Raw genomic sequence first — 17,795 nt, forward strand, 5'->3', positions numbered from 1 at the left:
CACACTTGCACACGAGGAATCCTAATTGCTCAGTGAAACCTCTTGCCTTCTGACCAGACAATCATACGTGTGAGCACGAGACGCTGGGGTTGCCGAAGTCTCGCCTTGAGAGAGTCACTGAGAGTAATTAAGACCTCATTAAGACTGGAGGAGGATTAATTAGACGCTTGCTGGCTCGGGGAGCTCCTTCTAAGTCTGACACACACACGCGCGTCCTGCCAGCTGAGGGGTTTTGGACTCTCGGGCCGAGACGACTTCCTGAAGTCGTCAAATCAACAGGAATCAATTAGTGACCAACCGGACCGGTCTTGTCAATTAGTTGCACGCTGACTTACACGGCTAATTTGGTGGTGTGAGGCTCCGAACGTGCAACAGTTTGTCAGTACGGTTTAAACCACGACTGGGTTTATGTGTCACGACTGCGGGAGTGTAATGAGCATTTCAGTGACGAAGCTTTTCTAGTTTTGTATCGCCTGCCACTGAAAACGAAAAGCACAGAAGGCTAAAAATAAACAAATATTAATGACACACTCAGAAAAATCATCACACGTACACCTACAACTGATTAACTTAAGGAATCCACCCCTTTCAAGATGGCTGTCACAGCTAATCAACCTTAGCAGACACAAAAATGCCTTTAACTCAGTAACTTTTAATGATATTAAGCTAAAATCTGCCGAGAGTGCTAAAATATCTCATGAACAACTGAACAGAATTTAACGAAACTCTCAAAAGTAATCACTGGGTGAGCATTTACCAGACCCTCTAGGATTTTGCGATGTTGCGACTATTAATGCAAAATCAAGCTAACCCCGTGAACTTTTTCAACTTTGCCCAAAACACTGCAACTTTAACCCAATATTTATGGTTGAATACAAAATAACCCCAAATAACTCACGAAGAAGACACATGATGTCACTACCTGTTAACATCAGAATGCCGGGAGCGTGCAGGAGCAGCGATGTGCGCTAATGCTTCACATTTGCCCACAAAGATTTCAGCAAAACATCGCAGTGAAGTTAGTTTTAAGTTGGATGTTGGATATTCGCGCGTCGCGGAGTTAGCGGCGTCTAGCTCACGGCTGACCCAAAACAGGAACACTAATGTCGGCCAGCCGTCCCTAAGTGGAGCGTTCCTGTTTCGGGTCAGCCGTGAGCTAGACGCCGCTAACTCCGCGACGCGCGAATATCCAATACCCAACTTAAAACTAACTTCACTGCGGTCGCAAACCAGTTTCCTCCCCAGCTGCAGGAGAGTGGGGGGGAAGCTGTTTTGCACGTCCTGCAGTGTAATCATGGAACATGAACGCATCGACAAACACTTCCTGTCTGCAAAACATGTGAGGAGAGCTGCAGACCAGGGACAATCCAGAAATGGTCATGAATGTCAGTTTAGAAGCTCTCAAAGTTCTCAAATAAAGCACCTTTTGAGAATGTCAATGTTTGTTGGTGATTATCTTACAAAACTAGTAAGTATTTTTGGTTTATATAATAAAAGTTATGGTTTTTTATTGATTTTAGTAAAAAAAAAGAAAAAAAAAATCACAAGTTTTCATCGCAACTTTTAGGAAAATCCCCCGCGAAATCAGGCATTTTAGCCCGCAACAATCACAAAAAATGCCCACGAAATCCCGGAGGGACTGATTTACCACTGATAAAATGAGTTAAAGATGGTTGCCTAATCACCTTAGAGAACCTAAAAGTGGCTCTAATGCAGCCAGTTTCACAGATATCGGAGCTAAAATTTGATGTAACAGCATCAAACGGCTCCAAGTAAGTCATCTGTCAACATACGAGGATCTCAGTCTGAAACTACGCCATAACAAGATATACATTTCTTTAAGAAATATTAGGCCTTCAGGCTTATTTTCATCATTAAAACAAACTTTTTCCTCAGCTGATGTCCATTTTTTGTTAAACACTGACTCCCAACTGTACCCAGTTGTTTATTTAAGAACTAAATGACATTTTTCTGAAATCTGTCAGGATTTCTGGCTGAAGCAGCCTCTTACGCTTCCTTTTTAAACACAATGCAGTTATTTTAAACTTTGAGTGGAAACGTGTCGCTTTTTCTCCCGTATCAAAAACATTTAGTTCTGCAACGTTAAAGTGAATCAGAACAATTAATTTCCTTCGGTTTTAGAAAAGATCTGTAAAAAGGTACTCCAACAGCTAATCCTGCAGAAACTTTCAGGACGTCTGAGGTTTCTGCAGATTGAGCACGTTCACTCCGTCCACATGGACAAAAATCTGCCGACCTTTGATGATTCTGGTTGAAATGGGCGCAGTCTTAAAAGATGCGAGTGTTTGCCCTTCAGTTTTGGCCCGGGGGGGCGCTGAAAACACCCACCATCAAGTGAAGGAGAGGGGGAATGAGATCCTTCTGACACTTTCTCCCCCCCCAACGTTTCATTGTAAACAGAAAATGGCATTCCTCAAACTCAGCGATTTGCCCGCTCGCCACTTCTTTTATCTTTCCGTCTTTTGTCTCTCTTTCTGTTTTGTGCTGATTGTGATGAGCTGGATGAGAAGAAAGCAGGTGTGTGGGGGGGGGGCACGTACGCGTTTGTGCCCATCCTAAAATATCTCTTTAGCAGAAATGATTTAGATGAAATTAGCTGTCTGCACTCAATAAACACAGGTGCTTTAGGAGATCACCTCTGGAGTGGTTCAACCTGGTTTATTTTTAAAGTAAATTTATGTTGAGTTAAAAACGACCAACAACAAAAGTTACAGCATGGCAAAGTTCTGCTAAAACTCTGATTGTATCAAAGCAAAATGCCCAGTTTCACAATGTTCTGGGTTTAATCGGAATTCAGGTTATATCAGATGAGACTGCAGTGTTGGAGACATGGGTGCCTCATTATTGCACACCATGAGGGCTGTCTGTTAGCAAAATAACAAGAAAATAACTGTTCAGAAATGATGGCGGTGCAGCTGTTGGATCTTGTGCGAACCGTTCGCGCTCAGACTATGTGTTGGAAGGGAATCTAAGCTACTACCGCTTCAAATTTGAGCTCAATATCTGTAGAATTGACCGAGTTACAGTCATTTTTGTTTTGGCTAGTGGCTGTGGCCATCTTGAATTGGGTTGATCGATTGGTGACGTGCACGCAGTGATCGCTGTGAGAGATATCCAGTTAAAACCTGGTGTGGTAGTAGCTGAGGGTCATTCCCAACACATACTCGGAGCTCTTTTATTTGGTGCTAGTTTGCACTTCAAGCCTTAAGCTAATAGATCTGTTCTTGTAAGGCTTTTAGAAAAAAAAGAAAATTCACGGCGACATGAAACTGACACAATCAGAGGCTGTCCAGCTTAAAAAGCCGTTGGCGTATGAAGTGTTTTTTCATCTTTCTCGTGTGTTAATTGCCGAGTTATCATGTTCCTCTATTGCAACTCTTTTGTGGGTCAAAACACCACCTCCCTCCCACTTCACAAACACTTTCCCCTCCTGTCACTCCTCTTTTTAAAACCAGCCCCCCCCCCCCTCCAACTCCCAGTTATGCTCCATTATATCACCCCCTCTGGCTGCTACTGAAAAAAACAAAAATCTCTTCCCCTCTCCGTTGTCCTCCGCTCATGTCGCCCGACGTGCATTCCTTTTTCCTTGCCACATCGCTCCATTCNCCCCTTCAACCTCTCTCTGCTGCCCCGTCTGTTACCCCCCCCTCCATCCCTCGTTCCTGTGAGACAATGTCTTGTAACAATACAGAGCTTAATCTCCGTGTCAAAGCAGTTTTTCCCCTTCAACGAACACACACACTTTCACTGGGGTGTCAGCATGTTTTGTTTTTTCCCCTCAGAGAGGGAGCAGAAAAACCAAAAGGCTGTGTAGATGTCCATGTACTGCTAGATGTTAAAACTCTAAACGTAGCATTGATCCTTTCTGAAACGCTTTTTATTTTCTATTCTCATTAACCCTTTGAGGACTACCATTTGAAAATATGTATGCAAATGGGAGCGCCGGCGCTCCCGTAGTCCTCAAAGGGCTAAACACCGAGTTACAACTCTACATGTCATTATTGGTGTTCATTACTGGATCTCTTTGAAGGAATGCATGTCGCCCGCCGTCTTGAATGCCAGCGTTTCGAACCCGGATCTTGTGCGATCCGTTGGCACTTAGATTATGTGTTAGGGATGACTCTCAGCTACTACCACACCAAACTTTAGCTTAATATTTATAAAACAAAATGAGTTTTAGCCATGTTGGAGTTTGCTAACGCCGATTAGTGACAGCAGCACTCTTGAAATAGGTTCAAAAGTTGAGTTTCATTAAAATCCACCAGATATTTCGCTAACAGACAGGGCCAATCTCTGATGTCATTTGTTAGCATTTGGAGAACATTTGGGATGATGTTCTGAAGGGATTAAAGATATGGTGATCACGGGAACGTGTAAAATGAGAAAAGCTGCACTAAAAAAAAACAGATGTGATCAAACAGGAAGTTCATTTCCATCAATAAAAAAGTTTTTATCATAAAAAAATATATAATTGTATCATAAACTTACAAAACACTTGTGAATATAAAAGCTTTTTAAATTTGTTTACTCATCTGTTTCTTGTTTCCTATTTCTGACCTGTGTTATTCCTTGTCATTAACAAGAGGGGTGCTGTAGCACACCCAGCGCCCCCAGTTGCAACGGCTTCGATGAGGACTAATATGAAAGGATTTAAGGAACAGAGAAAACCTGACTGCATTAAGGAAACACCAGAGGTAGATTTTAAAATATATATTTTAAAACCAATATTTGAGTTTTAAATAGTAATCAGTGAACAAAAAATGACTGTAAGCTGAAATAAAAGTTACTAATGTTAATGTTTTCATAAAAATCAAACGCTAGGGTATAAGTTATCAAATAAAATAAATTTAAGGACTTGATAAAACCCGTAAATATTACATTTGACTTAAATCCAAACTGAACAGGTAACAAAAGCAAAAACAGATCTTTGAAAAGACCTTCAGAAAGATCGCGGATGACTCAGGACCTTTAAACCTGCTGTACGAGAATACAGACGCAGGTTTTGATTGAATTATAAATAAAATCAAAACTCGTCTGGAAGTGGGTTTTATATTTGGGACAAGCCCTGAAAGTGCAGACAGTGTTTTAGACAAATGAATTTTTAACTCTATTACTTAAATTCCCTTTGATTCATTGTAGTTTTATCCACAATGCATTTAATTATGTGTAAAACAAACTGTTTTAGATGTTAGAAATTCATAAACTTAGATATGTATAGAAATAAACACTTCATTTTTACTACAAATGTTAACATTTGTCTTCTTTTCTGATTTATTTATATATAAAAACACTTCTTAATTGTATTTCATCAGAACTCAGTTGTTTTTTTTCCACTTTACAAGGAAACAAGAACATTATTTGCATGCAAAATTCACTCGGCAAAACAAAAAGCAAATTCCTGCTTCAATGCTGCCCCATAATCAATGTAAGCAGTCATTCAGCGCCCAGTTCAAGGCAAATCTGATGATATGCCATCATGCAAATCAGCACCAAAACAAACATCAGGTTGTGACATGATACATGATACTGAGCAGTTTTACTCGAATATTAAAATTTGTTCCAAAGGGTTGTTCTCTGATAACCCTGAATCATCAGCCGCAGCCTTTAAAGTCCGGTCATGTTTTCATTAATATCATTTAAAATTTGCCATTTAAGCCTTGGAGAAATGTTAATATTCAGGACTATTTATAGTTCTATTTATCTTTACGTTTTTCTTTAAATTTGCTAATTCTCTTGCAGGTTTAAAAGAAAACCCATGCAGGTCGATTGAGAATAAAACGCCACCTTTCACCCGACGTGTCGCTCACAGCTAAAAAAAATGAGGACAGAAATTGCCAAAAAGAAAAAAAAATAAAATATATATATATATATATATATATATATATATTAGCAGTGGGGTTCAGAGAAAACCCAGCCCTCTTTGGAGCTCTAAAGCTCATCCTTCATAAAAGAAACGTCATTAAAGGTTTAAACGGGTCACAGAAAGTTAGTTTTTTTATATGACTGACATGGAATTTGGATTTTTTTTAAAAAGGTTTTCACACAATCATGTATTTTTAGACATTTTATCACAAATAGGTTAAACTTTAAGTGTGATGTCACCAATTTATGGGTGGTCTAAACTTCTGTAAACAAGCTATTATTGTTATCACAAATGTAGAATTTATGGTTGCCTCTCAAATCTTTGACTTTTATTGTATTCGAGCTCCGACTTCTCCCCTCAAAACAAAGTGAAGGGTCTCTAACGTCTTGTCAGACTCCTAAAAATTCACATGCGTGATGACTAAATGCTTCTGCCACTTATGGTTCAGGAGTTATTTTAATACAAACTAGACAGATTTGCAGAAAATGCGATTCGACTGCTGAGTGCCAAATGACTTTGCTGAAATCTGCTGAAAGAGGCGAACGTGAGCTGAATAAAAGCAGAGCTTTTGGTGTTAGTTGAAATACTTTAAGAAGAGGAGGAGACAAGTAGCAGGGCAGACAGGAGAAGCATAAAGAGACCAAAAAGTTGAGTTTCTAAATTAGTGAAGGGCTTTAGCTGAAGCTCTAATGACATATAGTTCGATATAAAATGCTTTCAAACTGAGCGACAAGGTTTGGAGATGCAAATCAAAGCCCCACAAAGTGTTTCAAACTGAAAACACCGTTCGCTTTCTTTCCCACAGTTCAACCGGTGCATCACCTCCCAGCTGATCAAGTGGTTCAGCAACTTCAGGGAGTTCTACTACATCCAGATGGAGAAGTTTGCTCGGCAGGCCATCAACGAGGGCGTGACAGCGGTCGAGGAGCTGACGGTGAGCCGGGACGCCGAACTCTTCAGGGCCCTCAACATGCACTACAACAAGGCCAACGACTTCGAGGTAAGCTGGGAATTAAAATGAACACACAGCTTCTAAGCTAAACAGGAATGAAACTTAAAAAAAAAAAAATGCACTTGCACACACAAACGTCCTCCAAGTCAACTGTTCGGAGCGCAACAGTCACCTCACGATTCTGCTGAGGTGTGGATGTTTCGGCGTGTGTGTGTGTGTTCGATGAGGCGAAAGAGGACGCCGCTCGAGGCGCGGGTGTCCTTGTCAAAGCGATTTGCAAAAGTCACATCCCCCCCTTCCATCACTTTTTCCCGCCCAGTATTGGTCTAAGGGGACCTCGGGGCCCTTAAACTATGCAACGTAACATCAGCAGCATTTAGATGTCCATTAGCGCGCACCTTCCCGCTGACACACACCCTTGTCTTTTTAGCTCAGCGAGATGAACGCTGCAGCTCGAATGATGAGGAGTAAGATTTGCACACAACACACAGTAAGGATCCAGCAGGGGGAAAATAATAGCGAGCGCTTTGCATAGCAAGAGTCAGGTAGCTTTTCACAGGTGTGTATGTAAAAAGCATGAACAGGAAACAGACAGGCACATGCAAATAGTTTCTGTTTATTTTGGCTGGAGTATTTTTAGGGCTTAAAAGGGTGAAGGTTCACCCAGAGGTGAGGGACACCGGATCAAGAAATCAAACTGATCAGTAACTAGGATTATGGGCTGCTTGTTGGTGCATCTGATGAAGCTTTAGCATTAGGTGTCAGAATATATATAAAAGAAGTAATTCTGAAGAGTGACAAAGCAGCTACAAACTGGGGGATTTGAGAGAAAGCCTACAGAGGTGAAACACCGGGTGAAAGATTAAAAAGGAAAAATATATATATAAATTTTATGGTGCACAAAGCTCATGAGCTACAATGAGACCTAAATTAGTGGTAAAACCTGCAAAAGTCTAAACTTCAACTGTAATTGTGTAAAATATGCAAAAATGCTTTTTCAGACACGTCGAGTCCAACTTTCTGTGACCTGTTAAAAGAATGAATGATGTTTTTACTGTCGAGTCTGAGCTATAGAGCGCTAAAGTGGACAGTTTTCTTACTGTTTTTTATCAAAACCCCAGTGTTTTCTGTAGGTAGACTTCTTTGCAAATTTAATTTATGTCAAACAATATGTGTGTTCACATTCTGTAAATAGTATTTTATTACTTATACGTTTGTACTCTTCAAAAAAAAAACATTTGCATTCCCAGTTTCTGATAGAAAAGGTTTCACGTCTGGACCCAGTTTCCTGTTCCTGACAGGAGCTACGATCCGACTTCCAAAGTCTTGTAATGAATGCAAACTAATGGTTGACTGAAAGGTGGGAAATCAACACAAATACTTGCAGCTAAAGGGCTAATTTGCAGAGCTACAACATGCAATTGTAATCAGTAGATGCTGATAAGCACACCAGCAAAAGGTTATGTGTGTGTTCAATAAACTGAAGGTGTTTTTGCGCAGGGTACATATACCTTTTCTTCCCTGACTTTGTCCCCCTCTTTCCTCCCGCCTCCCTTCTTCCTTTTATCTGTTCGCCCCGAGGAAACATTACTGGCTAGGGACAGTCTTCCTTTCTCCTTCCCTTCCGTCAAACTCAGAGGCGTGAAACTGGAACCGCGGCCGATTCAGCAAGTCTCCTGACGTACACACACACACATAAGTCTTCTCCTTTTGCCAAATTTAGCATCGTCCAAGTTCCACCTTGGTTTGTCCCCCATCACAGGTCTCTCCCTCCTCCTCTCCTTCCTTGCTCCCTATTCTTCCTCCCTACATTCATGCTGTATGTGTCCTCTAACAATATGTGCAATCACCTCTTTCTGTTTGGTTTTTATTCTTCCTGTATTTATTTGCTTCTCTGCGCTTTGTGTGGCTGTTGATACTGTGAGGACCCTCACTTCCTACCTCTGGACGTTGAGGATTTTTAACTTTGTGACCTTTGTAGAAACGATCTTTCCAAGTTCACACAAGCCCAAAGCATGATCCTTCCACCCTCACGCTTAACAGTTGCTGCTATTTTTAATAATTTGTTTAAAAAAAAATAATTCAAACAAACTAATTGTGGTCAAATAATTCAATGAATTCCACCAAATGCTTAAACTCGTTTAGATCCTCAATTCCAAAGCTCTGACACTGAGTTTAGTGTTTTGGACATTTGAAATGAGTCTTCATGACTCGTCCATGGGTGTCAGATTTGCAGATATGACTGCATCATAAATAAGAGCCCAGCATTGCTTGAAGGAATGCATATCGCCCGCTGCCTTCATGCCAGAGGTTTAAACTAAGGTCACGTTATGATAAGGGACGGAGTTAGAGCCATATTGGTCAAAACCTTGTAAATGATATTATGAGCGATCTCATGCAACATTTTAAGATCTTGCTGGATGTATTAGTGGTCGGAGTATGTGTTGTGAATAACTCCGGTACAACCACGCAAAGTTTTAGCTCCATATCTGTGGTCAGTAATCCTGAGGCTGCAGGTTAAAGCCCAGGTTGGGTCAGGAAGAGCATCTGGTGTAAAAATCACCAAATCTCTCATATGAGTTCACTTCCTGTGGTGACCCCCTGCTTAGAGGAGCAGCAGAAAGAAAATCATCCATAAATATGACCGAATTCTACCCATTTTGGTGGTTTTCCTAAGGTCAGTTGGTTGTGGCGACCATCTTGAAATAGGGCGACTATGAAAAGGCTTTTTCTTCGATGAAACGTTTAACAAAAGGATGACTCGGATGACAGCAAATCAGGATTTTATGACCAGACTCATTCTGGACAGTCGAGCAAAAAAATAAAAAATAAAAAAAACTGAGGTGATGTTAGAATCAGGGTGTATTTAACAAACATTGCTCTAAATCCAACCTGTCTACACACACACACACCAATACAGATAATTAAAATCTGTTGAGTGGCTCATGAGATATTTTGCTAACAGACGCCCGAACACACACAAACAGGTAAAAACTTCATTGATCATTAAGAGTTACGAGAAAATAAAACTTGTGTCATTAGCAAACACTCTTGGCCAACATTTTAGATCATTATTGCTGTGGAAAGGTGAGCATAATTCAGTGGGAGCATGTGTGTGTGTGTGTGTGTGTGTTTTCCAAAGTTGGCATAAACAGGTCCCAGCAATTACAGTAGCTTCATTAATTATTGCCTCTCCAGCCACATTCTTTCAACTCTTCCCTTTCTTGTTTACCTCCGTCTTTCCAGCTCTCCTCCTTTCACCGTCTTCTCCTGAAACTATTTTGTACTAATTGCAGCTCTGCCCACTAACTAATGAGTTAGACAGGGAGGCTGGAGGAAGGGAAAGGAAATGGGGAATAGAGTCCTAACTTCAAAAAAAAAAAAAAAAAAAGAGATGGAGCGACATTTTCCCTGCCAGGACAATCAGAGAAAGGTGTCAGCCTCCAGGTTTCTGCCAGGAGGAAGAGAAAGGTTTCCTCTTGGTTTTTGACGGCGAGAACAGATTGAAGAGTTGTTGGTTCGCTCTGCCAGAAGCTCTGCACCGACTTCACTGACTCGTTTTAGTTTTGATGCAACCGAACATGAAACTTTGGAGGACTTGTCATAGTTTTATTGCAAACTGACCTTAAAAACACAAAAAATAGCTATAAATCAAACAATTTTACAGATCTTAATCTAAAACTTTGTCATTAAAGGAATGCTAGGCCTTTAATGTACACTGTGTTGGACCAGCAGGGACAATGAGACATTTTTCTAAAGTCTTCTAGAGGACGTTCTCATCTTTCCAGTTCAAGGATCCTCACTGGCTCTGTCAGCACCGAATGACGGCACAGCTGCGCCTCACACATCCACAATCATTTGTGTTCATGTGAAAGCACAGAGATTCCCTCCCCTGAAGGGTAGGTGTGGTTGCAAACAAAATCTGCCCTTTGACTTTGAGTAAAACACACACACACACACACACTTACCTGGAGGCCACAGAGTGGTCACACACTCACATTTCAGAGCTATCTGGTTTCATAAGCTGTGCACTTTGTGAAAGGCTAAACTTCTCATGTCTTTCTCCGCCGTTTTACATTCATTGTCATCCTTATTCATCTATTCACTCATCCTTTCCGCTTCCTCTTCATACAAACCCACTGAAAAGGGGGCTAAACTCGGCTCCCAGGAATCGATTCAGAAAGTAGGATTTTCTTTTTCTTTTTTTTTGAAAGGAAGAGAAGAAGAAATCGCTTGGAGGCAGAAACTTGGGCCGTCTAATTTTTGTTTAATTTTATCATGAGTAAATGTTATGTTCAGTTGCCCTTAAGTTTGTCATTTTTTTTTCCTACACTTTTCATCCATCTTTGTTGTACTCACATTCTCTCCTCATAACCTACCCAGAAGGCACACACACACTTGGAGTAATGAATCCACCTTTTGAAAGGAGGTGAACTTCAAAGACTACACTTGTCTTGCTTTATTTTTCTCCATCTCCGATTACCTTTTTCCTTTTGAATCATCATTTAGGATCATTAAAGTTCTCTCAAACTTGAGATATATTTGTAACCGTTTCTTCTTTCATGGCAATTACTTCTTAATATGCAAGCAAGTATTTAATGATTTTTGTTTTAAACTTTGTATGCAAGGCGGTGGGCGATATGCATTCCTATAAGGAATGGTAGTTTCATCAAAAAGCTGTAAGAAGATTTGTGTAAAAGAAAAAAACAACTTTAAAATATATAAAAGCATTTCTCATACTGAGATTTTAACATTTTGTTTTAGAAACTTAAGTATTCAAACAAATGGAAAACCAATTCTGAAAAAAAGAAAGAAATTTTGAATTTTATGACAGCAACACACCTTTAAAAAAAAGATGAGACAGGAGCAGCAAAATGCTGTGGAAGTAAGTAGTACAATAAGAAACAGCTGCAGGAGCATTTTGTATCAAATGTAGTTAACTGGCAACAAGTCAGTGAGAGGACTGGGTATAAAAAGATAACTTTAGAGGCTGAATCTCAAAAATAAAGATGGGCAGAGGTTCACCAGTCTGCAGAAGACTGAGTCCCTGCATTAAAACCAGGTTCTGGTTCTGGTTCTGCTCAGGAACACTTCCACAGATCATCGTCTGTAAACACAGCCGTCCACAAATGCCGCTTAAAGCTCTATCAGGCAAAGAAGAAGCCAGATGTGAACAGATGTGTCTCCTCTGGACCAAAGAGGAGAACAGGTCCAAACCATCCAGCCTGCCTCTCTGATGGTATGGGGGTGCATTAGTGCCTCTAGCATGGGCAGCTCACACATCTGGAAAGGCTGCATCAATGCAGAAAGTAAACACAGATTTGAAAACAACGTATGATCCCGTCCATACAACGTCTTCTTCAGTGCTAAACCACAGACTGCATCCATTACAACAGCATGGTTTCCAGTACCAGACTTCTAACAAACTGTAAACATTTAATATATGAAACAAAAAAAAACAGCAAAGAGCCAGGACTGTTGAACAGACAGAATGGGACAACCTCAGGTCCAGATGTTTACAGACTGATGGGAGAAGAAGAGGAGATGCTGCACAGAAGGACACATGGACCTGGGACTATGTTTTTGAGATGTGCTGCTGCCATCAAATTCAAAGTTTCCCAGAGAGGGAATTAAAAAAATAAATAAATTATATTTTTTTTTAGTTTCAACATTGGATAGGTTTACCATGTCCCATTGTAAATAAAATATGGGTTTATGAAATATGCAAATCATTGCATTTAGTTTTTATATACATTTTACACGTCCCAACCTTTTTGGAATTGGGTTTGCACTTCTTGATTTGTGAGGTCAGCTACAGTAGATACTTAACATCAAACGATATTTCAGTGGAGGAGATCTCAAAGGATTTTATGTAGGACACCAGTATCAGGTGTTATAGTTAAGGAGAAAAAAGAACGTTATCTTGCTCGTAATCTTTTTGTGTCAGTATTTCTCCAAACCTAGCCTGAGCGGTTAATGACCTAAAGAGTGCAGTTCTTTTTTTGCAGATACGAAAGTCTCTTCATAAACCTTAATAGAAGCTTTTTGCAAAGTTAAACACTCAAACCCCTGTAAAACACTTGAACGCAGTCTTGGCGCTGCTGTCAGTTTATGACTTCAGTCTTCAGCGTGTTTCGTCTCAGTTTCTGGTTGACACGGAGCGGTATGCTGCAGACAATGCCACCTGCCAGTTTCTGTCACTATAATTATAGCTTTCTGCTCACTGAGTGTGTGTGTGTTGCAGCTGAGAAGACGAAGGCATCATCTCTGTCACTGAGCCTGATTGGAGTCACGAGGTGGCCGCCGTATGAATGTGTGCTGTAAGTGTGAGTGTGGCGAGCATACAGCTGTCTCCTTAGCGTTAACAATAGGCCTGGTAACAAAGACGTGGCCTTCAGCCTCTATCATGTGATCCGAGTGGTCTGCAGCCTCTCGGTCAGGTCAGATGACCCAGGCTATTGTCCTCTATGGGGGACGCACAGAAGGAAGCAGAGAGCGCACACTCGAATCCACGAAAACGCAGCAAGGGTACAAGCAGGGACACACAAAAAGACACGAACGAGATGGTGAGAACACATACAGACGCAATCTCAGGACGCAGACCCTTCCTCTCCGTCACATGCAGCCTGTACAAAGAAACTTTATTGTCCCTGTCTTGGTGACAGTGACATCAGTGGATGATTGACAATGGAGCAGCTGAGAAGGGAAACATATTGCTGATGTCCTGGAGGAACCTTTGGTCTCCCCGTTTACCTTTTATTACAGACGAAATGTTCATAAAATACTCAAACAAGCACGAAAGGCATTCATCTACCTCAAACAGCTGACTGTTGATGAGGGAAATCTTTCCAAGGCTTTACTTCCTGCTTCATTTAGGAATGTAGGCTGCAAATCTGGGTGACTGTGTCAAATACCAGAAGTGACTGCCTGTACACCAGTCATAGGCATTAAAGGACAATTTTTTTTTTGCTTTTAACTGCTCTTTTTCTAAGATGGAATGATTATACAATAGAAATATTCAATGATTTTTTTAAAAAACAAAACCAGGGTGCACAAGTTTGTGGGTCTTCTCCAATCCACAAGGGTCAAAATTATATATAGTGGGTCAAACGCATACATATGTCCGCCTTAATATTTTAATAAGTGATGCTGAAGGTTTTAAAAACCTTTTAACTTGATGAGACCAAGGCCTATTAGGTTCTCATTAGTGATCCTGACTGTAAGAGGTAATTTCTCTTTGCCAACACTGATCCGTCACAGTCAGAATCAGTTTGGTTGTTCAGGAACAACCCAGGAAACAACACGGCATGAACGGAAAACAGCTGGAACAAAGAAAGAAGCTCCAGGAGCTTCAAGGTCAACTGAAACTTGCAGCTGCCCTCGTGGACGACCCCAGTGTCTTCTGGGGAAAAGTTTTATAGTCGAACAAGACAAAGATTGATATCTTTGGCCACAATGACAAGATGTATGTCAGGACAAGTTAAGGTTGTCAAGCATTATGCTGTGGTGTTGGTGCATAAAGTGGATGGAAAAATGGAGGAAAATTTCCTCCGGATTCTTTAACTTCACCTCAAATCAACAGCTAGATGGCTGAAACTTTGACAACAGGACAAAGATCCCAGACAGAAATCATAACTGGTTTCTGATTGGATAAATCAGCCAACATTAAGCTTCTGGAAAGGCTTTCCTAAAGCCCCGACCGCAACCCGATGGAAAATTTGTGGACTTTGCTTAAAAGCCAGGTCTGTGCCCGCAAACCAACCAATTTAAATGGACTCAACCAAATCTGCCAGGAAGGAGAGTGGTCAAATATCAGCTAGATTTATACCAGAAGCTTGCTGATGGATCCAAATTAACCCTGTGGTCCAGGTGCATCTCACTAAAAGACATTTACCAAATTTAGATAATAAACATTTAGTTTAAATGTAAAACGAAGCTGGTCTCTTCTCTCTGGTTGTGCATTTCCCTGCCAGGTTGTGTGGGACCGAAGCCTGTTCCAACAATGGCGAAAGCAAGAGGGTGATAGAAGGAAAAAGGAAACAGATGCTTTTGTGTTGGCACAAAAATGACATGTTCACTTAGTGACACTTAACCATCCACAGAAGGAGCAGCGCATGAAAGAGCAACGACAGAAATACTCCACTGACCAGCAGCAAAGCAGACTTCAAGGCCACGGAGCCAGAAATAAAATATTAGCTTCAAGTATTTCATCTAATATGAAGAAGATCAGTTAAGACAAGAAAGAATCTTTGAAACAGGCAAGCAAGGTGAAGCACATAATCGTTAAAGCATTATCAGCTGAATAAAACGTCCTTTTCTGTTTGCACACCTTGAGTTTCAAACATGTGGTGTTTGCACAGTGATTTCTTAAGAGCCAAGCTTGTGTTTGCTTCCTCTTTTGTGCAAGAGAAGGACAGGAGAGATAAAAGACAGAAAGAGACGATAAGCAAAAGGTGGAGGAGGAAGGTTTTAAGGGGAACCCAACATCAGTGGAGCTGGGGTGTCTTTCAGCTGAAGAATATACCTTAATTGCAGTGAAAACAAAAGGTTTTAAAAAGAAAAAAAAAACACACGAAGGCCTGCACCATGTCTAAGTTCTTCCCTCATTAAATATTTCTTATGTTCGTAACTGTTTTTTACAGCTAACTAATACTTTGTATGTATTAAAGATGTGACCTACTTACACGAGGCTCTTATATATCCTAAAAACACTTTTAGTTCGACCCTACCCTGTGCTTGTGACCTGCTTTATTGGGACCACAAAAAAATAAAATAAAAAGCTACATTAGTGAAGCAGACGTCACTGTTGCCAAGTGCAATTTCTGTACTTTTTATCCAGTGTCATCGTCACTACTGTTCTCCTGAACCACATGGTTATTTTCAGCATTTACTGCCTAAAAGCAGGTTCTATTTCCACTTGTAAAAAAGTAGCTGTATTAGGTTAAGTTGCCAAATTAAAAGTATGTAAATTAGACGGATTTAAATCTGTTTTGCATCCGTTCAAAACTGACAATACTGGAGCATTTTCAGGACTGTTAAACTACGGTCACGCCGTTTTGTGTATTCTGAAATCCTTCTTACGTGGGTCAACATCTGAAGAAATGAAGCGTAAATATGCTGCATCACCACAGAGAGGAACTTTTTTTCATGGACACTAAATTTAAATGGGTTAGAGAAGCATGTGCTGATGGATCAAATCAGCTGATGTTTGGTATTTAGGTAATTTAAAAGCATAAAATATCAGTTTATGGAGCCTAGGCGTAAATTCAAACTGGAAGACCTGCCTCAGCCTCACCTGCATCATCCAATCGCTGTGTCATGCGCTTCCACTGCAGCCCATCAGCACCAGACCACGCCTCCATCTTAACCAATCAGCAAGCAAGCCTTCGTTTAAAAGGACTACCGTCATGGCTTCATCTGTTCACTAGCAGAACTTCAGCCCACCTCCATCACTTCTCCACCGCTATTTTCCCAGCTCCTTCGAGCTTCCTTCCCCTCTTCGACCTCCACCTCCAGTGTCCGGCCCGGGGAAGACGCCTCTAATCCTCATCCTAAGCTTCTCGTCCACGCTCATTGCTATTCACATCACTCACGTCTTCTGCCAGGATCTGAGCGCCAAAATCTTATGTCTTTCATGTCCAATAAAACTATTTAATTGCAGCTTTTCTCTGTGTGAGTCTCTCCAGGTTGAAATTTGGTCAGACGAGAAGTTCAAGTTTTCCCACCATTTCAAAAATTTGACGAAAAAAAAAAAAGTCATAAATGCAGATTTCCAAACTTTCAACTCAAAACCAATAAAAAGGGATTTATATGTGAAGGATTCTGTGGGGTCTTGAACCCAATTTTGGAAACCTCTGGTCTATAAAGATCCGAACAAACAACTGGATCAAGTGAACACCAATGACTAACCATATATATTAAATCTGTTACGTAAACTCAGTTCACAGCAAAGATAACGTTCTTAAAATCAAAAGGAGTATTTCAGTTATTTAGTAAGGCTATTGATACCCACCCATAGCTAGTGGTTTCTGTTAATCCTCTCCTACAGATCTCTGTCTGGCAGTTTGTAAATAGACTGTACTTATTTAGCGCCTTTCCAGCCAACCAGGTCACTCAAAGCGCTTTACAACACGATCCGTGCCCTCATTTACCCGTCCATACAGAACTCTACTACGTCTCTACAAAGCTAACCTGAATAAATCAGTCTACAGAGTCTAACAGCGCTTTAGATCTCATTCATACACCGATGGGGCACTTCGGAGGCAGTGAAAGGTTCAGTGTCTCGCCCAGGGACACTTCGACACTTGGCATGCTGGTGGAATCGAACCGCTAACTCACTTATTGGAGGACGACCTGCTCTAAACACAGTTCAGTGGTTCGTCCATTTGTCTTCTGTTCTCCTTGTTTTTGAGTAAAGACCAAACTAAATCCACAACATGAATTTCTTCCAAGTTCATCTTTATGGGATGAATGACAAAATGTTGGTTTTATATCGGCACACTTCACGTGACTGGAAACAACACACAACTGATGGCAAAAAAAGAGCCGTGTAAACATTAATACCAATGCACACATACAGTATAAATCAACAACATTGTGTGTGACATTGTGAATGCTGTATTCAAGCAGTACAAGAACACAAAAAAAGGTATACGCCACCGACATGCAGTTCTGACGAGACTCAAAGACAATAAATGGCAGCATCAATTACATCTAAAATTGCTACAAATAAGACAACACTATGGTAAAGTAGACTAAACCTTTGCATAGCATAGCATGAGATTGTGCAACTGTTAGGTAACTTTCATTATACAGGTGCTGGTCATAAAATTAGAATATCATGAAAAAGTAGATTGATTTCAGTAATTCCATTTAAAAAGTGAAACTTGTATATTATATTCATACATTACATACAAACTCATATATTTCAAATGTTTATTTCGTTTAATTTTGATGATT

The 17,795-nt window shown here is 40.6% G+C and overlaps 1 protein-coding gene and 1 long non-coding RNA gene across 5 annotated transcripts in view; one reads left to right on the plus strand and one right to left on the minus strand.

The window, feature by feature from the left end:
* The window catches only part of LOC108242194, a 249,138-nt gene that overhangs the window by 162,023 nt on the left and 69,320 nt on the right, over nt 1-17,795 (minus strand). The gene's annotated exons all lie outside the window — the stretch shown is intronic.
* Nucleotides 1-17,795, plus strand: part of prox1a (prospero homeobox 1a) — a 45,560-nt gene that overhangs the window by 19,661 nt on the left and 8,104 nt on the right. For 2 of the 3 annotated variants that reach the window (XM_037973930.1, XM_017426933.3), the window contains exons 6-7: nt 4,605-4,715; nt 6,690-6,884. In XM_037973930.1, the coding sequence (XP_037829858.1) occupies nt 4,605-4,715; nt 6,690-6,884 (306 nt within the window). The remainder of the gene's footprint in view (nt 1-4,604; nt 4,716-6,689; nt 6,885-17,795) is intronic. The other variant, XM_017426934.3, reaches the window with a different exon arrangement.

The sequence above is a fragment of the Kryptolebias marmoratus genome, linkage group LG23, assembly GCF_001649575.2.
Source record: "Kryptolebias marmoratus isolate JLee-2015 linkage group LG23, ASM164957v2, whole genome shotgun sequence".
Lineage (NCBI taxonomy): Eukaryota > Metazoa > Chordata > Actinopteri > Cyprinodontiformes > Rivulidae > Kryptolebias > Kryptolebias marmoratus.